General features: G+C 40.4%; 2 protein-coding genes across 3 annotated transcripts in view; one reads left to right on the top strand and one right to left on the bottom strand.

Moving 5' to 3' along the window:
- The first annotated feature begins 15,926 nt into the window (after positions 1-15,926).
- LOC143848226 (protein EXORDIUM-like 2) lies at positions 15,927-17,248 on the top strand. Its single transcript, XM_077357151.1, has one exon. The coding sequence runs from the start codon at positions 16,014-16,016 to the stop codon at positions 16,995-16,997; it is 984 nt and encodes a 327-aa protein (XP_077213266.1). The 5' UTR covers positions 15,927-16,013; the 3' UTR covers positions 16,998-17,248.
- A 3,660-nt stretch (positions 17,249-20,908) lies between these two features.
- The window catches only part of LOC143883244 (fumarate hydratase 1, mitochondrial-like), a 29,182-nt gene continuing 23,946 nt past the window's right edge, over positions 20,909-26,144 (bottom strand). For both annotated transcript variants that reach the window (XM_077386593.1, XM_077386597.1), the window contains exon 18: positions 20,909-21,365. In XM_077386593.1, the coding sequence (XP_077242708.1) occupies positions 21,279-21,365 (87 nt within the window). In that variant the 3' untranslated portion in view covers positions 20,909-21,278. The remainder of the gene's footprint in view (positions 21,366-26,144) is intronic.

Raw genomic sequence — 26,144 nt, forward strand, 5'->3', positions numbered from 1 at the left:
AATCTACCAGTGGTTATGTTTTTACACTGGGTGGAGCCGCTGTTGCATGGAAGTCAAAGAGACAGACTTGTATTGCTCTGTCATCTATGGAATCGGAACTTTATGCTTTAGCTTCTACAGGAGATGAAGCAGAGTGGATAAGAGATCTGATCCTGGACATTCCATTGACCCATTTAAAGATTAACTCTTTAAGTTTGTTCTGTGATAATCAAGCTACAATTACGATTGTGAAAAACTCACTCTTTAATGGTAAGCGGAGACATGTCAGGCTGAAACATGCCACGCTGAATTATCTTCTAGAACAAGGTATTATCACTTTGGTTGATGTGAGATCGAAGGATAATTTGGCCGATGCTCTTACGAAGGGACTGAACAAATATCGAATATTCAAAACTGTGGGGGAGATGGGGTTAAAGACAGTGTAGATGTGTCTTAACCTACATTCATATTATTTTGAATTTTTCGAATCTCCCTATCTTGGCCAAGATAAGCACTTGATATGTTTCAATGATGTTTACAGTTATCTTTATGTCATTCCACATTTGATGACATGTCCTTCTTGGGAAAGGTTGTTTCATTCCAAACTTGATGATACAACTTAACTCAATTTGGATATGATGCCTGTAACATTCCAAATGGAAACATGGAATGGTTCTTTGTAAAGAAACTGTTTAGGTCTGGTTCTTGATTGAAACTTGACATTGATGCTTATTGATATTGATATCTATTTTTCAGCCATTATGAAATTGTACTAAGTTCTTCTGGTAGAACTAGATACTTTTAGTAAAATACACAAATGATTGGATTCATTTTTTAATGAAATTCATATTTGATAATTTACAGGAATTGGCGAAAATGGAGGAGATTACCTCAATTTGGATCTTGATGAGGATGACTTACTTGATGAGTGAATCCTTATAGAGCAGTGGAAACTATTATTTTCTTTTCAGTTGATTAAATAGTTCACCTACATGTGAAACTGCTTATGTTTGAGTTTAGTTTATTTCTAAAACTCTTGGATATTCTTTAAAGTAATTTTGTTTTCAGTTGGATTACAAATCTTTATTGATATGGTGATATGAATGATTCAATAATTTTGTTTGGACATCACATTAAATATCTATTGGATTGTGCTATATGTAGAACATAGGAGGAGATTGTTGGGTATATCATATAACCCATGTATGTTCTAATATAAGCCCAATAGGTAATGGACCAGGTGTAGTGGGCCCATTTGGGCTGGAGCCCATTAACCTCTTCTAACCCTAATGTATCTCTATATATAGGGGCTGGAGGCAACAAACTTGGTATTCCAAACTAGATACCTTGGGTGTAATGCTTTAAGCATCCTGCTTAAACCCTAATAACCCTAACATAAGCTGCTCTCTTGTCATGGCCAATTCTTATGATCAGAATGCATCATAAGTCGATTGAACAAAAGGCCCTCAGGCCAAGTGCAAGTTCATCCAGTGCAGGGGTGGAGTTAGGAATTAACACTTTTGGTGGGGGTGCGGGGGTGGGGAGCAGACTAATTTACACTTGCCTGCATTGGTATTTTTTCTTTTTCTTTTTTTTTTGTTTTTGTTTTTTTGTTTTTTTGTTTTTTTTTTTTTTTGGGGGGGGGGGGGGGGGGGGGCATGGCGTCCCTGATGCTATATGTGCCTCCACCCCTGATCCAGTGTGAGGTATATCGATGTCACACACTAATCTGCCAAGTTTCATGGGTATATAGATGTCATACACTAACCCACCAAGTTTCACGGCCTGGCAACTCAAGGCATAGACCTATGTCAAGAACCAATCCACATGACTCAAGGGCAGCTACAACCATCTAGAGGCAAGGCCAGGTTCAACCACACTCCGCTCCACCAAACCCAAAGACGTAGGCGCTCACACCACAACATTGAAAGGTACGAGTCCACTCTTTAAAGCCCACTAAGGAACGAGTCATTGAGTTCACAACGTCCAAACCCGCAAAACCCGAAGGCATAGCCCTCTAAGGAACAAGCACACCCCATGGACCATGAACACATTGAAATCCTGGTCAACCCACACGACGTATCACAATGTAGAGGCAAAGTATAGTAGTAGGCTCACACATCGTCTGTTGATTGTGATATTAAATAACCGCAAGTGTATGGATCGAGTGTAGTCACGGGTCGAACTCAGGGAAGAGAAATCTTGTTTGTGAATCCTATTCTTGTATCACTTAGAATATAAACTCTGATATATGTTGTCTGGCATTTACTCAGGATTTTCGTGGACGTACCTCGGAGCCAACAATATCTATAAGTTTGTATTCTAAACAATCTAAGAATCGAACACAAATAAGATTGCGATTTGGAAAAAATTTATTTAGGCAAAGTGCACTAAAGTTCTAATGATCTCTTTTAACTACTTATCTAATCTAATTAGAAAACCAAAATTCTAAGGGCCTAAGTTACTTGAAAAATTACAAAAATAATTTGAAATAGTATAAAAACCTTAATTCAATATAAAAGATTACTTAGGGTTAGAATCCACCATGGTCTTGGATTAGATTATTAATCAAACCAATTTTTACATTGGATAGTGTATTTGATAAATCCAGTCAATGGGGAATAAGATCAATAGATGTCATTTCCCATGAGTGATTGATCAAATATATTACTCAATTTTATAGATTATATAAAAAATTATATTTGTTTATCGGCAATTACTTATACGACAGGGGAAAGCCAGTGACATAAGTGATTGGGATCCAACAAATACAAACCCTTACATAAGTTGTTATATAAGCCACTGGTTTTAACTACTTTTCTTTCTCCATGGTTTCATCTAAACCCTAAGTATAGTAGGTTTAGCTACTCATGGAGAAGGAGAAAGATACAAAGAAAAAGAAAAAAAATAGAGCAATTTAGGACTTAGAAAAGGAAAAAGAGACAAAAATAACTTATTCTCTAGTCTTGAATTATCAAAAAGTACACTGAATTGTAATTGAAATAGAAAAAAAAAAAATACTTATTCTTTTCTTTTTCTTAGCGATGGTTGAATCTTGATCGCCTTCCTTGAAGCCTTGATCTTGCTTTGGATCGAGCCTTGATTGAAGAGGAGAGCGAGCATGATGATGAAAAAGTAAATGAGAAAACTATAAAAGAAAGAGAAGAATAGTTGGCCGAAAATTTCAAGGTTAGAGAGTAAGATAGAACGAAAATTGGAAGAAAAACTAAGAGAAATTAAAATGTAACAAATAATGATGCGAGAAAAGGATGGGGGTGAGATGAGACAGAGAAAAAGAGAGATCTTCGTAAGTGAATGACAATAAAAATTGAAAAGATATAGAAACATGATATATAAATTAAGAAAGTGGGCTGTGAGAAATTTAGAGAGTGGAAAGATGAAAATTAGGAATGAAATCCAAACCGTTCTCCTTCTTTCATTATAGGCTGTCAGAGATGAAATTGGAATCAATTCCAACTTAAGCTGCTTGCTATTTCTAATTAATGATGGACCATGTATAACATGTGTATGAACCACCTCATATGTATTGCGTCACCATGGAGGGGGGGGAGAAAACATCATTCGGTCAATCATAAACCGATTTCTATTTGCACTTATACATTGATATTGGCACCACCATGGTAGAACTACACCATTAATGTAGGTCCCACTTGTTGTTCAAAGCTCATGCAAAAACCATTATTGGAAATTTGGGTAACCCCTACTTATTGCAGCCGACACCCCATCTTTGATTGATCCGAGCCATTCATTTAATTGGGCCACAACATAAATTGGTCGTTTCCCCAAAAGCTACTCATGGGCTTAATCCAAAAATTATTTTCAATGAATGGTTCTAACGGTCCAATTAGTGAGCTGTGAAACAAATTAGTTGTGGATCGAATAAAATTTCCATGGGATGATAACTATCCAATTTAGTGGTCCATCATGTAACTTGATTGCACCCCTTAAATAATTCCAATAAATGATCCAAACTGTTAAAATCAACCCAACTAATGCATCTTCAACTCGCCCACCAAGGTATTCGAATTTTCTTGGAAATTAGTTGTTTTTCTTTGATTTTTGATCTCTTTAGCTTATTTTCCTTGGAATTCTCAAAATATTTCTGAAACACCAAAAACACACAAAATACCTTAGTAGCACCGCTTTAATCAATAAAATATGCTTGTTTTTCCTACCTACAATTCACACATAAATATGCTCATCATCCGTACAGGCAATGACAGTGGTAACCCAACCTTGCATGCATTGTCTTTGGACCCCATCCTCAACCAAATAAACTAGACCATTTCTCTAGAAAACTCATAGTCTGCACCCAAAGCTCTCTTAGAGCACGCCTATAAGCTGCAAGATGATTTTTAGTTGTGCTTCACATGCAGGCGAGTCATCGCACAACTCTTCAACAAACCACAAAGATTTCGCCCCATAACCTGTCGGGCTTAGGGGGTTAGTATATCAGGGGAAGCCTAGTCCCATAGAATAGGGGCAACTCGCTTGCTTAGACAGGAGTGCCTACCAACCAGCTTTAATGCCAAACAGACATTTGTTAACATACCAACTTCTCCAAAAGCTTAGCTTAAGCTTAAGCTAAGCTTTTGGAGAAATTGGTAAGTTAACATGGTATCAGAGCCAAAGGCCTCAAGTTCAAACCTCCCGGATAGCAAAAATCCACATGCGATGGTCGGCCTAAAGTGGGACCACATGTGCCACGTGTTTGCCAAGTGGGCCACACGTGCGGGGGAGTGTTAAAGTATAAAAGATAAATAACGCCTTTCTCCAATAGCTTAAGCTTTTGGAGAAGTTGGTAAGTTAACAACATTAATCTTAAATCCGTGCAGACACCTTAAGCCCAAATTCTAGCCCATATATCTGAATTTGGAAACACTTTTACGAGCAATTTTATACAAAACGTTCCCATGCCAATTCCTTAATTTCAATAAAAGGATACCAATCAACGTTCTATATTAAATCTCACCAAACTTGTTCGTACATTGACCATTACATCTCGACCCTAGACTATAATGACTGAGAAAAATTAAAGCTCAAGTCACATGGATACTTGCAAGTTCATGTGCATACACTAACAATTATTCCCTAATTATAAATTGAAAATAATATTTCTACCCCCTTCCCAGCATTTTCAATCTCTTTTGCCTCTCCTTTTCTTAAAATATTATTGCATTAGGAGTAAAACTCTCATTTTTTTCATTTTAATTAGTTGATAAAATGGCAAATATTCCGAATAACTTCTTAATATAAGATTTTATATGGTTTGTGACCGTATTGTCCAATCTTTTTCAAGAAGTACTGGACGTCCCACTTTATAAGAATGATTCAAACCGTTCATTTGTTGGGCCACAACATAAATAGGTTATCCCGCAAAACTAATTTCTATAAGATGATCCAGACCCTTTGATCTATACAGAGACTCCACATTATGTAAATGATTTTTTGGGGAACAACCTATTTACATTGTGGCTCAACAAATGAACAGTTTGGATCATCCTATGAAGTGGGCCGTATAGTACTTTTTGAAAAATACTGGACCAAATGGTACACCATATAAAATATCTTATAAATAAAATATGAGGACTAAGACCCCTCTAGCCTCCTCTTCAAAAAAAAAAGACCCCTCTAGCCAAAAGGTGAAGTTTATTAAATTTCGATTACGGATTATCTAATTACTCACACGCTCATGCAGTTATGTTGTTAGAAACTTTTTTGCACATAATCTTTTCAAATTATATATATGGTACATTTGGCAACCATGACAAAATAATTCGTGGAATACTTGTTCCCTGGCGTAAGAGAGAAAGATTTGAGGAGGTGGTGTGACCGGTGAGCATGGTTTTCAAATTTCGGTTTCGGAATACGTTTCGGTCCTCACCAAAACCGAAATTTCGGGAAAATATTAAATAACTTAAAAAATTGAGATTTGTGGTTGATTTTCCGTAAATTTCGGGGAAAAAACCAATTTTCGACTGAAATTTCGGTCGAATCATGTAACGTTTCGGGTATTTGCGATTTCGGTTTCAGGGTTGAACGAACTGTCGAAATTTAAAACCATGCTTGTGAGTAAGAGACAGGAAACAGGAAACACAAAAAACCTCTTTTAAACAGAATTTTTTCTCTATTTTTCAACCCATCATATTATTATATCTTCACTCGCTGGCCTCAAAAGTTTCTCTCTCACCCATAGTTAGCAAAACATGAATAGGCGAAAAAAGAAGAAGAAAAGAAACGGGATGGGAAAAATTCAAGTTTAATACAGTTTTGGTTCAGAAAAAACATACTAAAAAACGGAAAGACAAAAAAAAAAAAAAAGGATTTAAAATTGAGAGATGATAAATTCGCACACGTCTAAAGTTAAAAGTGTTAAAGTCTGCCACATACTTTAACCTTAAAGGGGTGCAATCATCCTAAGGTGGGTGAGAATTTATCATCGCCCCTAAAATTTTGTCACTTAAAAAATATAGTGGGGGTAAAGTTGGAAAGTTGACCAAAAAATGCATTTTAAACGTTTTTCTAAAAAACAACGTTTTAAAACGGACTTTTGCTAACTATGCTCTCACCAGCCCTATCTATACTTTCTCTCACCTGGGTAAACAAATATTCCATGGCATATGCCAAACATGTCCACTCCTCCATTCCTTGATCAAACACTCAATAATGTAACATGTGTTGCTAGGGATGCAAGTTTGGCCTTATGAACCCAGCCTGCCCTAAGCCCGAATAGGGTCAGGGCGGGCTTGGGTTCTTTTTTTAGGCCCTGACTCAGGGTCAGGTCGGGCTCATGGTTGATACCTCTAGCCAACCCAACCAGACCCTATTTACACTTTACCTTGACCTGGCCCAACCCGACCCTATTTACACTTTACAGTATATGTGACTTACCAACCACAAATGGTCTTAACTTATGATCCTCCTATTTACATGACTTTAGGGGCATGCCCCATTTATATTGGGGCGAATGACTTGTATCTTCGAATAAGGTGGCCTCCACTACATTTTTATTTTTTTTGTACGGTTTGGCCTCCACTACCTATTTATGTTGTGGCCCAACAAATGAACAGTTTGAATCATCCTATGAAGTGGGTTGTACGGTACTTTTTAAAAAATACTGGACTATACAGTCACACACCTTATACAATTCCGCTTTTATATTTTGGACAGCAATGTATTTGCACTAGGGTCAATCCCGGCCAGGCCCAATCAGGGCGGGCCAGGGCCGCACTGAGCCCTGCAGGGCCGGGCATTAGGTTGAGGTCTTCTGACTCAGGATCAGGGAGGGTCAAGGCCAAGATAATGGGATCCAGGGTTGCACTAGGGTTTTGAAAGACCCGGCCCTGTTGCAGCCCTATGAGTTGCCATTGTATAATAGTAATAGAGTGCAAAGGGAACACATTGCTAGAAATTCGGCGCCACCTCATTTAATACAAAAGAAGAAAAGGTATACAGATTCTTTAGATTTTTAAGGAAATTCAAATCGTGCAAATTAGCTTGTACTTGGAAAATTGAAAGCCGACAAAGAGTGTCATGGCGACCATATAAAGCTAATAAATTCGCACCCCTGCAGGATAATTTGCACCCCTGAGTCACCCATATCATTGTCATTCGAAGTGGCTCAATCGATTGAAGTTGGCTTCACAACCAACGAATATCCGTCATTGTTGAGAAATCAAAGACTTCTCTAACATTGTAATTGGTCATCTAATTGATAATTATTATGCGACACAAGCCTACTCTTTTTATAACTTACTTATGAGTTGAGATATCAATCACTTCTTCAACAAACCCTACATATTGGAGTTTTATTAGTCACACCCATCAATAAGCGCGCCCCTTTTCATCAATTGGGACACTCAGCTGCAATGTACGTGGCAATCAGGTCCGTTCAATCTTTCAGATGTGAAGTACATCAGCCCCTTTGCAGTCATAGATACACTTCTGTACCTAGGTGTCCCAAATAATTAAAAAGGGTGCATTTATCATTTCCCAACTTCAAAATATATCAGATTTATCAAAATGTCATTCGAAGTGGCTCATTTGATTGAAGTTGGCTTCACAACCAACGAATATCCGTCATTGTTGAGAAATCAAAGACTTCTCTAACATTGTAATTGGTCATCTAATTGATAATTATTATGCGACACAAGCCTACCCTTTTTATAACCTACTTATGAGTTGAGATATCAATCACTTCTTCAACAAACCCTACATATTGGAGTTTTATTAGTCACACTGTGGACCCCGATCCCGAGGACGAATGGGCGAGGGACACGAGATCCCACGCCGATCCTCTAAGATCTCCACAATGTGAATGAGAGCTCTACCAAGGAACTCTCGAAATGATGCCACTCACAGCATGAGTGGCGATATAAATGAGATACCTCTCGATTCAAGGACCAGTCCGGAACCAAGATGTACCTATAACAAAGAAGAGTCTCCATCCAAGGAAGTAGGCCCTGGATCCCATGAAATACTCTGTTGCAACGGATAACCAGAGATACAAAAGTCCATGCCTGATGACGAATGGGGAAGGTATTAAGTGCCCCCAATTCGCCCAAGTGCAAGCACCTGGTCTCTTATGCCATTTTTAATTAATTTTGAAGAGTTTTGGGCTAAAATCATGTGAAATGGGAACGAGTACCCCCGAAGAAACGCCTATCTAAGCATGCATGACTCGGGGATGGGCAAAAAAAAAAACATCCAAATCCCAACTCACCGCATCTACTCCTAACCCATCACATCTAGGAAAGCAATAACATCCGCATGCACAGCTACAGCTAAGCAAGTAATAGCAGATATGATAAGCAGAAAAGCAGTAAATATCTACAACTAAGCATGTGAAACTAAACGCACAAGGAATAAGCAAGCTGAAAGTAAACACACAAGGAACCAAAGACAAACACACGATAAACTAAAAGATGCGAGGGAAGAAAGGAATAAGAAAATAGACGGTATGCGCAAACCCAAAATGCCAAGGAAAAGAAAATGGGACATACGATAGACTCAGGGAGCGATTCTAAAGGAATCGAGCTCAGTGATCCTGATCCGCTAAAGATCAGACAAGTCTCGCGATCGTCGTAGCCTATCGTTGGGCTCAGTGAGGACAATCCCTGTGAAGGGGCCACGCTACGTCGTCACCCATCCAAAACCCGATAAAACGTCGGAAAACCGATAAAACAGGCAAACCACGATCAAAATTGGAAATGAAATGAAAAGAAGGCTCCGAGTGACCTGGCAATCACCATCCTTGTCCATTTTGGTTTTTGTATTTTTGGGAAAAGCTTGAAAGATATTTTTAGATGCTGAAATGATTTTTTTGAAGGGTTTAAATGATTTTATTGAAAAGTTTGACTGAACTTGGGATGAAGATCCCAAGCTGCCTACGTACCCTGTAGAAAGGGATCAAGCCAACGTAGTTCGACTCAGCTTTTCGAAAAACGCTTTGAGAGCTTTTGAATTTTTGTTGTTTTTGTTATTTTTATCCCTTTTGATTGAAAGGGGGTTTTGGCTCAAGAGGTTGCCGTCTGTCATCGCCTAAAACCCGACAAGATGTTCCCAAAATCGATGGGATCCCGAAATGCAAAGAGTATCCCAAGGAACGTGCAAAGAATAATCCCGAAAAGAAAGGAAAACCCGTCAAACCCTGTAAAGACCCAAAGATAGGGAAAAAGATAGGAAGGGCAAGGGGTTGGCTCAAGAAAAATTCTGTCATCGCAAAACCCGACGAATTCCGAAAACCCAAATAAGATATTAAACATTGGTAACAAACCCGAACTCTAATGAATATCCCTAAGACAGGAGGGAGCTTTAGAGATCCAAAATGAAACCCAAACACTTGACACAAAAATCACTACAACCCTGTTTTCATCATGGCAAGGATTATAAACCATTGGATTCTCAGATCAAGTGCTCATTTTCTTTTATGTAATACCCAAGGTTACTTTCAAATATGACATGCAAGTAAAGAAGCTACTATACTGATCTCATTTCTTACTTGATTTCATTTACTCTAGACAAACAAACACAACTCAGGTGATCAATCAATGAAACTCTTAAACCAATCAATGAAAGTGATAATTGGTTGAATACCTGTCAAAAATCGTTGCCAAAATTGCTGACGGAAAATGCTCACTGAAGATGATCGACGGACCCGAAACCCGAAACGGCTGAGGGTGGTATTGGTTGCTATGAAGGAGGACCACATAGAAGGGAATTAAAATGGGCTTTAAAATTAGCAGAGATGAACAAGAGGAATGGGTTTGGGATCTAGAAAATGGTAGAAATGGGCTTATGGGTTAGGGATTGAGGTGACCGGAGTTGGGCGGAATCGCCAGATTTAATCGGGAGAAGAAAGGGCTGAAATTGTTCGGGTGGAGATGCGGGTGATGGTCAGTAATGGAGGTTGTGATGGAGACCTTGAAGATTTTAATGGCAAAGATGGTGGTGGCTTGTGGGTTTGGGAGTGGCTGCTACTGGGAGAAAATCCAAGTGGGTTTGGTGGGGGAGACGAAGGTAGAAGATGAGGAAAAGGGTAGATGAGGTGGCTGATGGTGGTGGTTATGATGGTGTTAGTGGCTGAAATGGAAGAGGGTTTGAGGGTTATAGACTTGGGTTTTAGAAATGGGTTTGGGGTGGAGATGGGTTTCGGTTTTGGAGGTGGTGGTTGGGAAAAATGAGGGTGGAAGAGGGTTTTCGAAGTGTGGAGATGGGTTTCGGTTTGGTGGTGGTTGGAGAAAACGAGGGTGGAAGAGGGTTTTGTGAAGGGTGGTGGTGGTGGTGGTTCGGTGGAGGTTGATTGCGGTAATGGAGGTGCAGAAAATGGGTTTAGGTTTTGGGGGTTGAGGAAGGTGGAGGTGGAGGAGGGTTTTGTGAAGGGTGGAGATGGGTTTCGGTTTGGTGGTGGTTGGATAAGATGAGGGTGGAAGAGGTGGGTTGCAGAGGTTGGAAAGGGAGATGGGTTTTGGTAGATGGTTTTAATGGTGGTTGGGGAGAGTAAGTATGTGGCGAGAATGGGGTTTTGAGGGAGGCCGGTGGTGGTGGTGGCAAGATGGAGATGGGTTTTGGGTTTCGGGTTTGAGGCCGGATTCCGGCAAGCTTGCCGGAATCAATGGAGATGGCGGTCTCTCCCTTGGTGGCTGCTGTTGGTGGAGGTGGAGGTGAAGAGAGGGGGTAGATGGATTTGTGAAGGGTGGTGGTGGATGACGGTGGTGGTGCCTCGGTTCCCTCTCTCCTCTTCCTCTGGATTTTTCTTGCGGCTGCCCTCCCAAAAAAAATCCCCCCTTTTTCTGAAAATGGGGCTCCTTTTCTAAACCCTAATTCGATCCCTTTTGTTAGGGAAATGATATATTCCACCCCCTTTTGCTCCTTGGACAACCCTCTTCAAGTGTATTTATGACTACTCTTTTTAACTACGAGGGGTCGTCTGGGTAAAAAATGGGGGGGGGGGGGGACATTTAGCTCTTATTTGTTTACTACCCATGGGGTTGGTATTAGCACACCCATATTGGATATTTCACCTCCCTCCTGCTTGATTTTGTGATTAAAAAAAATGGATTAGAGTGCAACTTGGGTTAAATTTTCTCAGAGTCGGGTTGGGCTATTAACTTAGGATCATGTCGGGTTCGGATATTTTGGGAAACTTTAAATTTGGTTCCGGACTTTAGGTTTCGGGAACTTGAGACTTGATTCGGGAAGACAGTGAGTTTGGTTTCGGACCTTAGGTTTCGGGATTTATTTAAATTTTATTTATTTATTTATTTATTTTTTTTGGGAAATTGGGGCTAGGTCAAAATGGGGTGTCTACACACACCCATCAATAAATGCGCCCCTTTTCATCACTTGGGACACTCAGTTGCAATGTACGTGGCAATCAGGTCCGTTCAATCCTTCAGATATGAAGTACAACAGCCCCTTTGCAGTCATAGATACACTTCTGTACCTAGGCGTCCCAAATAATTAAAAGGGGTGCATTTATCATTGGGAGGCGAGAAGATCGAGAAATGGAGCATTTAAAACCTTGGCCCCATTTGCAACAGCAATCGTCTAGCGATCTTTCAGACAGATTTAGGATCAAATTTAGCTTCCTCTCATGCATTATTGTACCGACTTCATGAAAGAAAACAACAAAAGAGGGCTCTACCAAGCTCAATGATTTGTGATAGAATGAGGAAATCGTTGAAAATTCAAGATGACAAACTAGAGCTATCCATACAACTGTTACTTTACATACCAAAAAAAGTTAATATGTTGTTCTCATCTTGATGAATGAAAATGACTGTTATCTAATAAACATGTGGCATATGTACCATCACAAGGTGACCTAGTAAGTCTAATCGGATGCAAAAGGGAGATCCCTCATTCGAAAGATTTGAGTCATGCAAGCAAAAATCAGTGTCTTTTTTCATCAAAAGTATAGAAATATTTGATGAGAATGGTATGAAGGCAATAAACCGAACTTGTGATGGTCAACAAACTATACAAATGGCAGTGGGTCTATGCCGTATATGTTCATTTTCATTCAGGATATGTTTCTTTCAACGTACAATGGGCGTAACAACAAAGTTTATGGGTATGGTCATTAGCCATTTTCATTGAGGCTTAAAAAAAAAGACAATGTACTTGGACCTGATCCCCATATATAATAAACATGGTAGTGGGTAAATGCATTTTCATTGAGGCTCCGTAAACTTTAGGCCTATTTCTAATCTTTCGAGGTAAAAATGGATGTAAAATTTGTTTTATATTGTAAAAACGAACATAAAACAAAAGTTTTATGTTCATTTTCACATCGAAAGAATCCGAGCCTAAATGAAAAATGGGCATATAATTTTGTTTATGCTATATCAAAAGAAGTGGAGCCTGAGGAAAAGAATGCTAGTAGTAAGAGATGATTATTTCCTTTCTCAATATATAGGGGGAAAAGTACAAGTGAGGACTACTTGATCAGTGATCCAAAACTTTTATCTGCAAGTAAGGGTGTTAATGGACCCACACGGTCCAATGGATCCAAAGGATCCGAATGTTAATAGACAAGAATTTAGGCAGAGCAAGTGGGTCTGATGGCGTCCATTGGATCCATATCCTAAGGTTTGAAATTATTTAGGATCATGACAGACAGGTCGAAGACTTAAATCAGGATTGGTGAAATGTCACCATGGTTGGGTCCTCTCAAAGGTATCCTTCCTGGCAAAGGTGCATGAGTCGATACTTGGAGGGAGTGGTCAAATAAAACGGCAGATCAAATTTAATAATAGGTGAATATGAGATTTTGCATTATAAGTGGGGCCCTCATGAATGGATGATCTAAACCATTCATTTCTTGGTCTCCGCCGTATCAACGGGTTGGATCCACATGCCAAATCCAAAATTTACCTTGTAGTCGGATCTGATTCAGATTCGGGCTTTTCATTCCCAAGATTGAATCCAATCAATTGACACAGCTAAGGATGCGTTTGGATTTGCACGAATCAGGAATCGGAATCGGCATCCTATTCTGATTCGCCAATAAATGAAATAGAAAAAAAATAGAAAAAAAATAAATAAAAATTTCATTCTATCCTGAGAGTAATCAGAATACCACATCTTAGGACATGAAATAGATTATGCTATTTTCCTCCCATTTAATTACGCCCCTGATTTCATCTTCGCCCTCTTGATTCCATCTATTTTTTAAACCAAATGCCTATACGGACTTGGAATGGGATGCTGATTCCAGTGCCTGATTCTGGCAACCCAAATGGCCAAATGCATCCTAATTGCAGTGGGACCCTATATCAATAAAAGAGAGTCCAATCACATTTACAATTTTCAACTTTTTAGACCGACATTTTAATGTGGAAAGCTACAGATTGTGCCGCGACACCAACTAGTTATGGCGTGTAGCTTAGTTTCCACGTGCAAAGGTCCTATCTCTTTCAAAGTACAATGGGGGTAAAACAAATTTTACACCCATTTTTACACTTAGGCTTCCTTTCTTTCAATGTAAAAATGGAAGTAAAATTTGTTTAATGTTCATTTTTACAACATAAAACAAAATTTACGTCCATTTTTACACTGAGGCTTCCTTTCTTCCAAGGTAAAAATGGAAGTAAAATTTGTTTAATGTTCATTTTTACAACATAAAACAAATTTTACGTCCATTTTTCCATCAAAAGAAAGAGCCTTAGGCTCTGTTCACTTGTTTTCTAGCAGCAGGAAAAGAAAGGAAAGGAAAAGAATCTGACGTGGAAAACTGGAAAAGAAAGGAAAAGAAACTGTGAGAAAATTCATTTTGTGAGAAAATTCCGTTGTTCACTTGGCCGAGAAAGGAAAAGAAAGTATGCAGGCAAAGTGGTTTTCTCAGGAAAGTGATTTTCTCACCTCTAAAGGGAAAGTGCAAGAAAGTTCGTTTTCCACGTCATTATTTATATTTTCTACTTATGTAATTATGCTTTCCCGAGAAAACAAGTGAACAGCAGAAAATGTCAAATCATGTCCAATCACGGGAAATTTTGGCTTACTTTCTTCTCCTTTCTTTCTCAAGAAGGCAAGTGAAGAGAGCCTTAACGTCTAAAGAAAATGGAGCTTAATAATAAGAACTTTGAACATATACTAAAAAACTTAAAATTCCAACCTTGAAGTTGCTTGATGAAGAAAGCAAGAGAGAAGGAAAAAAGGAAGACCAACTCCAACCACAGGCCAAAAGTCTTATCCAAAAATCAATCAATCAGCATACTAATAAGAGATTTATTCCATTATAAATCAGTAACCATAGGCTAAGAGCTTATCCGAAGCAATAATTAGATGGAGCCCATGCTATTGATATGTTCATTCAGCCTAAATCCCTATGAATCGTCCATAACTCTCAGCCATCAATATGCACACGGTTGGGTGGGTTTCAGTCAATCTCAATATGGTGGCTTTGAGTAGACTTCACCTTTGCAATTTGAATGCCAGGAGATTCACAACCTGGCATCCTTTCAGAGGCCTTTGTAAGCTCTGTTTTGGGTACAAAACAGATTTTACGCCCATTCCCATTGTCATTATGGCTATGTTCCTTTAGTTATTAGATTTATCACTGCCCATTTTAAATGGGTAAAATTTGTTTTACACCCATTTTACTTTGAAAGAAACAAAAGTTACACCCCTTTTAGTTTATTTTACTCCCATTTTACGTGGAAAGAAATGGAGCTTCCATAGCTTTCATGTCCTAGTAAATTCTATTTTCCATGGAATACATTGGGATCAGCTATCCCACTTTATTAAAAGCTATTTTTATGAGGATCGAGCCGAGCAATACAAAACTGTACAAACTTAGATAATCTGATGCAAGGGGAACACCCATCCTTGGTATAACCCACTATATCGATGGTTCTCAATCGCTGAACCATGGACCCAAGCTCTAGGATTTAGCTGGCCAGAGCATGTTAGGAACTCACTGTTTTAATTTCCGTCGTTTATTCCTCCATTAATTCTCTTGTCCTGAACTTGGGCCAGGTTGGCCAGATTGATATGCCACCCTCTTAGCATATTTGCCATAAATTATATGGGTAGGAAGAATATTGGTCTAGAAGATACATGTACCAATTCTGTATCCAAGAGGAGCCATTGGAAAACTATACATGGAAACTTAGTGTATATACTACCACCTCACTTTCATAATTAGTGGACACTCTATTGATCTGGATCCTCCAACAGCAGAGATCGACAAGTCAGGTGAGATCGATGGGAGAGATGGTTTATACACAAAGTTTCAGTGTATACTAGAAGACATTCCTCACTATTAAAATATTAATTAATGTCAATTTAGTGCAGTTTAGCATTTATATTGAATGACACCCCAATCATTGATACATCCATGAAAGTCGTCATGCTTTTCCTCATCTTCCATGTAGCTCTATACCCCCATTCCCATCACCCATTTATCTTGGACTCTAATAGTCAATGCCTCTCAAAAAGCCAACACCCTCTATAAAAGCCCAAGTTTACACCAAGAACACTACAATCAACTTTCTCACAAAAAAACCCAAATGAGAATGGCCAAGCTGTGTAGAACTAGACTCTTTTCCTTCATGACTATCCTTGCCTTGGCTATAACCCCATGGTCTCATGGGCTAAACCCACAACCAAAACAACCATCTTCCCTAGTTCCTAGCACTACCCAACTTCTATACCACAAGGGTCCTCTACTAACTGGACCTAGAAGCATCAACATCTACCTCATCTGGTATGGAGCCTTCTCACCATCTCATAAGACCACCATCTCCGATTTCTTCGCGTCCTTCAACCCCTTGACGGATTCCACTATCCGTGGAAAACCCACCGTCTTGACGTGGTGGAAAACCACCCAAGCATACAAAGACATGACCCGAAAACCAATTTCCGGCACAGTCAAACTCGCCGGCCAAGTCTACGATGCCGTATTTTCATTAGGGAAGAGTCTTAAGCGAACCCAGATGGCTACTCTAGTGAAAAACAACATAGCAAAACGAGCCTTCCCAATCGATCCCAATGGTGTTTACTTCGTATTAACAGCTTCTGATGTCACCGTAGAACGATTTTGCATGGACTCATGTGGTTTTCATGATACCATATCTGTCTCTCCAAGGCAGAGGGTGGCTCTAGCCCATGTGGGCGACCCGGGCACCCAGTGTCCAAGCCTTTGTGCATGGCCATATGCGGTTCCAGTATATGGACCGCCCGGACCAGCACTTATAGCACCCAATAGTGTTGGCATTGATGGGATGGTTATGAACATAGCGACGATTCTTGCAGGGACTGCTACAAACCCATTTAAGAATGGGTATTTCCAAGGTGATGCACTTGCACCATTAGAGGCTGTCACAGCATGTGCTGGAATATTTGGAGCTGATGCATATCCGGGGTATCCCGGAAAGTTGATGATTGATCAGAAGAGCAAGGCTAGCTATAATGTTTACAGTGTAAACAATAGGCTGTTCCTTCTCCCAGCTATGTGGGACCCTTTGAGTCGCATATGCAAAGTTGTTGCTTGATCATACAGTGAAATCAGAGGGGACAGAAATCTCTTCAAGTAGTTCTGTAATGGATGCTTTAGAATTTAGAACTAAGGTCAGGAGTTATATACTGTTTCTACTTGAAAGTTGGTGTTTTACACGGTTGTACGTTTATAGCTCTTGGTATATCATGCAAGGGTATATGGAATGAAGAAAATTAGAAATGTACAAGAAAAGGTTCAAATTCTTCTTTTATGTGGGAGATGGCTATCATCAGTCCCATGTTTTAATATTGCCAGAGTCCTGTTTTGGTCTGAATTTCTCTCTACGGATTATAGATAGCTTTTTTACCGCCCTACCCCTATCTCACCACTATGGAGTCACCGATTTGTCATAAAATAATTTCCTGGTGGCGAGACGTGCCATAAAACGAGGGAGGGCGAAAATACGTTGATTTGGTGGGTGGCCCGGGGAAGAAAGGGGGCGAATATATCACTTCCCTTTTTAATTCGTCCAATCACTTGCAGCCACAGATGCCCACTCTCAGCGGGGTCCACCAGATGAGCCTTCCAATATCCAAACACCGTACAGAGACTGCCAGCACAAGATAGGTTTCCCTGCACTCATAAAATCTCTGCACTAACAACTTGCTACGGTCCTAAGTGGGGGCCTGCCTAGGTATGGTACTAGGTGGTACCCATCCTAGTATGGGACATGTTTAAAGGACTAGCCTAACGTGTTCCATCAACTCTGGAGCTTTTGGTGTATTGGTCGGGTACCTAACACAACTTATCTCTTTATCTTCCCCACTTTTTTTTTTTTTTTTTTTGAAAAGTGACATATTTCATTAATATTCAGATAGCAATCGGGACCAGGGGTCCCAGCCTGCAATACAAAATATTAAGGTGAATTGGCACGGGCATACCCGAGACCAATTCAAAAAGTAATCAAAATAACCAAAAATTACAATAGAAACCAAGCATTCCTTTTCTCTATTCTGCTGAGTGCAATCTTTACATTTTCTATAACCATATTTAAAACTATCACCCATATCTTTTCGAGACTGCGAATAGTTAAAGAACTCCTAAACAAAACCTCTTAAAACTTCAAGCTGAATGGATCATCAGAAACTACCAAAACTTGCCTCCAGGATCTCAAAGAGTCCAGAAGAAAAGAGAAACTTTCAGGAAGATATAGCAAAGCTAAAATATTCAGATAGGAAAGCCTAAGCGAAAGAATGAATCTCTCAAACTATAGCTATGGAAAAATGACAATTTCTGGATAGTGACAGACAAATCACAGTGCTATTAAACGATAGAAATCTTGGAAGAATATGAAAGGGATTTAACCCTAGAAGACCTATAAACCCAATTTGAAACTCCCTGATGAGAAACGAACCTAAATACCACCAAACGCGCTAGATTGAAATTCTTACTGAATTTCCCTTTTGCCAACACTTCTCTGTCTATTCCATTACTGTTCTCTTCTTCCTCTTTTTCCTTTTTCCTTTTTTTTCTTTTCTCCTTCACGTTCTCGCCTTTTTTTTCCTGTGGCTGGAAGGCCTTTCATTCAGGGTTACTACCCTCGGCCCCCTTTTCCTCACCTTTCTTCTCAATACCAACCTCCCTTAGTTCTTTCAAATCCCCAATAGCCATTGACCGAAACAAATTCTTTGTGGCTTCCAAATCATCGTCAAAACCTATTCCGAAGACATCCCCTATAGCCAGCAGCTCATCCATTTCCTTAGAGGGAATAACTCTGTTTTCTTCTGATTCCACAAAATCTATCAACCTTGAATCCACCTCGTCTTTCCAGATCCTCTCCCATCCAAGTCCGAACCTCCATGCTGACTTCCCGATCCAAGGAATCCCGTGACTCCTGAGGTACATCAACTGAGTAACCATCAATTTCTCCAAACGCTCAATCTCTGCCGCTCTAACCTCCGCCCAACGTTGACGACGGGCTCTTCGCTCCTCTTCCAGGGCTTCCTTAAAGAAAGAAAGTTTATACATTTTGACAAATGTCTCTTTTGGGTCAGACTTCCTGATACCTTTAGAAGGCTATCCTTGTTGGCCAGTGCATCCTTCTTAAATTGTTTCCACTGCCTCTTCCAAATTCCCATGGAGATTTCCTTAGGTGTCGGACATAATTCTGCCGCTCTAACCTCCGCCCAACGTTGACGACGGGCTCTTCGCTCCTCTTCCAGGGCTTCCTTAAAGAAAGAAAGTTTATACATTTTGACAAATGTCTCTTTTGGGTCAGACTTCCTGATACCTTTAGAAGGCTATCCTTGTTGGCCAGTGCATCCTTCTTAAATTGTTTCCACTGCCTCTTCCAAATTCCCATGGAGATTTCCTTAGGTGTCGGACATAATTCTGCCGCCATCGCTTCATCATATTGCAAGGCCCTAAGAAACTGTAGATCATTTATCTCAAATGTGACCGCCTTCCTCTTCTTAGATGAAGAACCAGAGTCGGTTGACATAGCAACTTCTTATCAAAATCTTTGAGGAGGCGGCTAAACTTAAAAGCTAGGTTAGATTTTCTTGGCTCTTCTTTTCTTCGAGAACCCAAGAGGTCTTTTTATCTTCCCCACTGAATAAACCGGAGCTACATACATTTGTAGGAATGATAATGGACCCAAATCCGAACGTCAATGGACAGGATTTGGGCACAACAACTGGATCTGAACCTGTTGGATCTGAACCGTGCCCATTGAATCCATATCCTAAGGTCCAAAATTATTTTGGATCAATGCACAGCTGTAGCCAATAAATCTGACAGAGCATCCTAGATTCGAATGGAGGGCGCCTATGTAAGAAAATAACCTTTATATTTTCGTTCATTTATGTCTATTCATGAGGGGTATTTTTTGCAAGATTTAAAAATCCTACTCAAAGCAACAGACAATTATATTTTCTCACTTAATTTTGACCGAGTTTCTTCCCACCCTAACCGTCCTAACTGTGTAAAACATAAGTGGGAGCTAGGACAGCCCGATGAATGGTCCGATTTGAAATAGATTTTGGCCCAGACTTAGAAAGTAGGATCCAACAAAACCCTAAAATGATCCGATTGATAAGGGATTCAAATGGATCGTGAACAAGACATAGGTGGATTCGATCTGAAGTGGATCCATTGACACCCCTCGTCAGATGATTGCTAGCTTCAACCCTGTTAACCTTGTTATGGTTGAATTACAGCAGCAGAACACGAATTGTCTTCAAAATAAATCAGCAACACACAAAAGGTCGAGCCCTAGTACATTTTAAAGTTTCTAATAACCAAAATTCAAGTTAAACCATCAAACAGACGCAATGCTCTTTGTTATCAACTTTTTCTCCACTGTCCATTTTTGGGCTGATCCGATGGCTAATATAGTCTCTTCACGACAAGTTTTTGGATACGGGACACCCACATGGTGGATAATTGGATAATGATCCTCTGATTAGTAGACACATACTGTGTATGGTAGATATGGTATATGCAACAAGTCGTAGTATACAATGTCTTGCGCAAATTATGACAACGCAGATTGAAACCAGAAGGGTTGACATGGATGATTTAAACCTAGGTATCGAGGATAGCTTTTGACTGTGTTTTGATTGTGCTGAAGGCCTTTTGGTTTGTTTATGGGTATTGAAGTCATATCTCGAAGAAAAAATGTGTATTTTGGTAAATAGGCAAATGTTCCGTGGTATAGCATAAACCATCAGATCATGATCTAAAGGTGATAATACGGGGATGACGTATTTGCTAATTATGGCCCCACAAAGCAAGTCAGGAGAGCATCTGAACAGTCAGATTGTAATCATGCACATTACATTTACATATCATAATCAGTGTATATGTTTTTTCTTCTTCTTTGGAATGATAATAATCAGTATATATGTTATGCATTGGAACATTCTTCTTAGAGTGGAGAAAAAGAAATAAGTAAAATCATGTGCATATCAGCTTAATTGACAATATAAAATTAATCATTTCTCTGTGAATGATAATTATTTTACTGAGGCTACTTCATTGTTTGTTTCCCGTTAAAAGAAAGTGCTCTGTTATTTTCTGTTATTAACCAATCATACTGCTAAGATTATGGTTAATAAACTGGAATAAAATTAGACATACTCATTGTAAATGTCGCAGAATAATCATGAAAAAACATTGCCAAAGAAATCACACCTTTATTAGCTTCTGAGGATTCTTTGTTGCCGCCGAATGCGAAAATTCGGAGATGGGTGCAAAAATGGAAATACAGGGAGATTGGCTCTAGAGTAAGATAAACTGGGAAGCTGTGCTAATGAGCTCATTAATCGTTCTGCTTTCAGTCGGAGGGGCCAATCATCTTCTCAGGCACAACTAGTTCATCAAATTCTTGAGATGTGAGCACTTGAAGGTTTAATGCGGCTTCCTGAAAAAATGTTGATAGTCTTCGGATTATTGCATACTTAAGGATGGATTTGAATTTTGTTAAATTGAAACCCATATAAAGCAGAACACAAAATTGATGATTTAAACACCAATCACATAAAACATGAAAAACACCTTTTTTTGGTAGGTAAGCCGGGATTGAACCCACCCCGATCTCTAGGTCAAAGAACAAAGCCTTGAATACACAAGCAACACTTGTATAATTCTTAAGCTATTCACAAGTTCCTATCTTGGATAGTCCAATTTACAGACAAATACCAGTAATTTTCCTTTTCCATCTGCACACCACCTGGGATTTATTGAAGTTTCTGTAGCACCAGTTCAAGGATTTCCAGCAACATAAGATCAACTAGTGCAGAAAATGAAAACAAGCCATTCCTTGTTTTCTGTGCACTGCAATTGGAAACTCTCATACAAGTATACACCACTAAAGGAGAAGAGGAAGCGGGTGAAAAGTGCCATGGGAAGTGGACATGAGGCTTATAGAAAGCATTATTGAAAGTACACAATATATGTATAGGAAAGGATTGGATTACGGTCGTTTACGGAGGGTGGGTAAGTGTAGGTTACGATTACAAGCAAGTTAATGTGGATTTCACAGTTGATTAGGTTTACAAGTTTGGGGGATTTATAGTCTTAGAATATTGACCTTTTAGTCACCTAGCTTTAATGTTAAACTCTATTACAAAACTACCCTTAGGAGTTAGAAAAACATTTCACATAAGCTGTATTCAAACTTACAATGAGTTCTTTAAGTTTTAAACACTCCAACAGAGCTATGTAGGAGTATTTCTAGTTTTTAAAACACTATTTTGGCATACCAGGAGAAAAATACTCCTTCAGAAAAAAAAATTAATAATCCAAATAGGAAGTCGACTCTTAATTAAGATGAAACATGATGGAAGAGTGCTTCTGCTAAATTTTGGAACTAAGAAGAGATTCCAACCATTCTAAGGAGCTTCCGGTAACTAAAAACTATCAACATAACAATAAGCTGATAGGTTGGTCTATATTGCAACATGATGAACAGAATTATCATGCACTTTCATCTTTTCTTTTTTGTTTGCTGCATCACATGAGAGTCAAAAAAGACTATCGAAATGAACCCAACCTAACATGTTGGGCTACATTTCCACCTACTGGAGCAACACCAACACAACTTCTATAGACTAACGTTGTTCCAGAAATCATTTAAATTTCTAGTAGTCAAGGCAACCCAAGCTCAAAGCAAAAGAACATTGAAGATTTCCTAGAAACTGATTGATGACTAAATTACGGTGAAAGTTTTCATTTTTGAATGGCAAAGAAGCTTTATTCAGATAAGCAAAAAGAAGAAATAGAAGGGACCAAGACGTGAATAAATTCTAAAATGATATCATTTAGACAGAGACAGAGGCTCAAATTGGATCATCGAAAAGGTAAGGGTCACGAACAACAAGGTGTCCTCTATAACCCACCACCTTGGGCTAGACCATCGGCCTTCCTATTTGCTAACCTATAGGAATTATGAAAGTGAGGAGACTGCCAGTCAATATAGTCAAGAATCTCCTCGATTGTGGTGGAAAATCTCCAAGTGTATCGACCTCCCTTCATAAAACAATGGATGACATAAACTCATTAAGCGAGCACCTCTCCCACGGCCCCACCCCCTCTCTTCCCTCAACAATCAACTCATTGAGCTAAGCTCCGTTGACACAGGATGCTATTTTTAAGTGCCATAACTTCTACCATGTTAGAATTAGCAGACCGGTAACACCAGAAAAGAACCATCGCACAAATTGCCAATATCATAGAGATTCCTACCAATCCCAGTAGGATCTTTGTTTCTAAATGTTGGATATTTATGTGTATGCCATAAGGGCATAGTAGTCTTTTCCCTTTTCATCTTTAATATAAATACTTTGAGTGAAGGGGAAAGACCCTACCTCATTCTCATTTCCTCATCTCTTTCTCTCACAACATGGTATCAGAGCCCTAGGGTTTGTGTGCCCCAGGGACCTTCATTGGAGATTCATCTCCATCTTCTTCTCCCTCATTTCCTCCACCCATGCCCTAGACCCATCTCCAACTTCATCTTCCCCATGCCCTAATCCATCTCCATGGTCCCCAGAACCTCTCTCATCCCGTCTCACTCTCTCTAGCCCCCCAACTCTTCCTCTTGCCACCGCCCCCCTTCCCCAACCCCCACCTCCTCCTCTTGCCGCCGCTCCCCTTCGCCAGACCCCCTCCCACTCTTGCTCCAGCTCTTCCCTCACCCAAGCCACTCGCTCCCCCCGCCTCCCTCTCTACAGCCCCTACGCCTTCCTCTCTTGTCCCCGCCCCTCTTCCCCAGCCCCCCCACCTCTCTCGCTCCAGACCCTCTCTCCTCTCGCCCCTCTTTTCCAGCCCCTCCCTCCCTCTCTCGCTCCATTTCCTCTCTCTTCTCCAGCCATCCTCACACTCTCGCCCCTCACTCTCTCTCGCATCTTCCCTATCACCTTCTCCCCTAAATCTCTAAATCCCTCAACCCTATATCCCTCTCCTTTTTCTTCCTCTCAATGACCTAAACCCCTCTTTTCGTCATTTCTCCCTACTCCGCGGCTCCGATCTGTTCTCGCTCTTGGCCATAGCTTTCACTATATGCTTCCTTATTTGATTCGTCCTCCTATGGCTCTTCTCTTTATCTTTCATCATCGGAGCCGCGCCATTCAAATGGAGTCCATTCTGTGACTTCTCTTTGTCCTCATCTATATCATCTTTTTTCAGGTCTTAGTGAGCCACTTCTCTTCCTATGGATACCTCGACTACTTCGGATCTTCCTGCCTCAACCTCACCTACTGACAGTGTGACTTCCCCTCCATCGGCTCCTTCTTCTTCGAGCTACCATTCCATGATGTGTTCTCCATCTGTCGAGCAGTCCTTTCCCCAGATGACTTCGGAGCGCCTCGACGGCTCCAATTATCTTAGCTTGTGGAGAGCTGTTGAGAACTATCACCTCGCTCGAGGCAGAGTCTCTCTCATTGAGTGGGGTCCTCCACCCTCCTCTGATCCATCCTATGACCAGTGGCGTCAGGATGATGCGATGGTTCGCACGTTACTACGGCAGAGTATGACTCCTCATATTGCTCGCCTGATGATGGACTTGGTGGGGACTGCCAAGGATATTTGGAAGAATGCTGCTCTCATGTTCTCTGGGGTTGATAACCTTACTCGCATTTGTGCGACCTACTCAGAGTGGATTCGATTTGAGTGCGGTGACTTATCCATCACCGACCATTACAGCAGGTTCATCTCTCTATGCCAGCAGCTGGATGTGTTTATGCCCCACTTCAGATCTGACGGTTCTTGCTTGTCAGCGGGATCAGCTTCAGGCTTTCCACTATCTTGAGTTTTTGGGCCCGGAGTACTTACCCTTCCGTCAGCAGATGATTGGCTCAGGTGCCATACCCTCTCTCACGGAGATTTACTCTCGTGCTTAGCAGTGTGTCTCGGGCGGCTCCTCTACTACGCTTCCTTCGGAGGGTTCCTCCCTTGCTACTTATGATACTGGGACTTCTTCCAGACGTGGCACAGGCTCCTTTGGTCGCGGCACTGGTTCTTTTGGTCGTGACACTGGCTCCTTTGGTCGTGGTCGGGTGGTGGCCGTGGTACTGGTGGTCGTGGTCGGCCATATTGCACTCATTATCAGAGGGATGGTCATCGTGTTGAGACTTGCTTCGTGCTCGATCCGGAGCTCTACCACTCCTGCGCTACCCATCTCTCTGTTGCGTCCCCTACTGATTATGAGGAGGACCCTTTTGAGTTCACCAGAGCTGATTATGAGAAGCTTCAGTGTCTCCGCCTTAGCAGCCCCCACGCTCCGCCGGTGTTGCCCAGTCAAGTACTGCACCTGCTTCCCTACTCACTAGCTCTAGCTCCTAGATCATTGATTCTGGGGCATCCAATCATGTGATGGGTAACTCTCAATCCCTTACATCATTTCAGTCATTTCCTTCTCATTATCGTTTTGTCACTCTTGTTGATGGCACTAAAGCCGCAATTTCTTATATTGGTTCTCTTTCACCCCATGAGGTCCTTACTCTATCATCTGTCTTGAGTGTTCCTACATCTCCATTTAATTTGTTATCAGTCAGTCAGCTTACCAAAACTTTGCATTGTGTTGAGAGAGATAAAGAAAAGAGAGAAAGTAAAGAGTGAGAGAAAAGATTGAGTTAGGGTTCTCCCCCTCACTCACGTAATATAAATAATAAAGAGTAAAGTACAAAGACAAGTATGCCCTTGGGCATTACAATAAAGACCTAAAGACCTGTTAAATACTCCCCCTCAAGCTGGAATGTAGATATCTAACATTCCTAGCTTGTTACAATTATCAACTAACTTAGCTCTACTTAGAGGCTTCGTGAACATGTCTGCTAATTGATCTGTAGATCTGGTAAACACGGGAGATATGTAGCCTCGCTGAATCAAATCTCTAATGAAATGACAATCCACTTCAATATGTTTGGTCCTCTCATGGAAGACTGGATTCGTGGCAATGTAAATGGTGGATTTGTTGTCACAGTATAACTGAGCTGGAGAAGAAGGAGGAAATCCAATCTCTGAAAGTAAGGAACGTAGCCACATGTTCCCCACTCGTATGAGACATAGCTCTATATTCTGCCTCGGCACTGGATTTAGACACGACATCTTGTTTCTTACTTCTCCATGAAACAAGATTACCTCCAATAAAGGTGCAATATCCTGTAGTAGACCGCCTATCAGCCGGAGATCCTGCCCAGTC

This window comes from Tasmannia lanceolata, unplaced genomic scaffold, assembly GCF_043159265.1.
Source record: "Tasmannia lanceolata isolate RefF3 unplaced genomic scaffold, GAP_Taslan_0.1 ptg000002l, whole genome shotgun sequence".
In the NCBI taxonomy this organism is placed as follows: Eukaryota; Viridiplantae; Streptophyta; class Magnoliopsida; order Canellales; family Winteraceae; genus Tasmannia; species Tasmannia lanceolata.

Excerpts from the sequence above, each read along its gene's own strand:
- LOC143848226 (XM_077357151.1), top strand. The coding sequence starts at position 16,014 with ATGAGAATGGCCAAGCTGTGTAGAACTAGACTCTTTTCCTTCATGACT.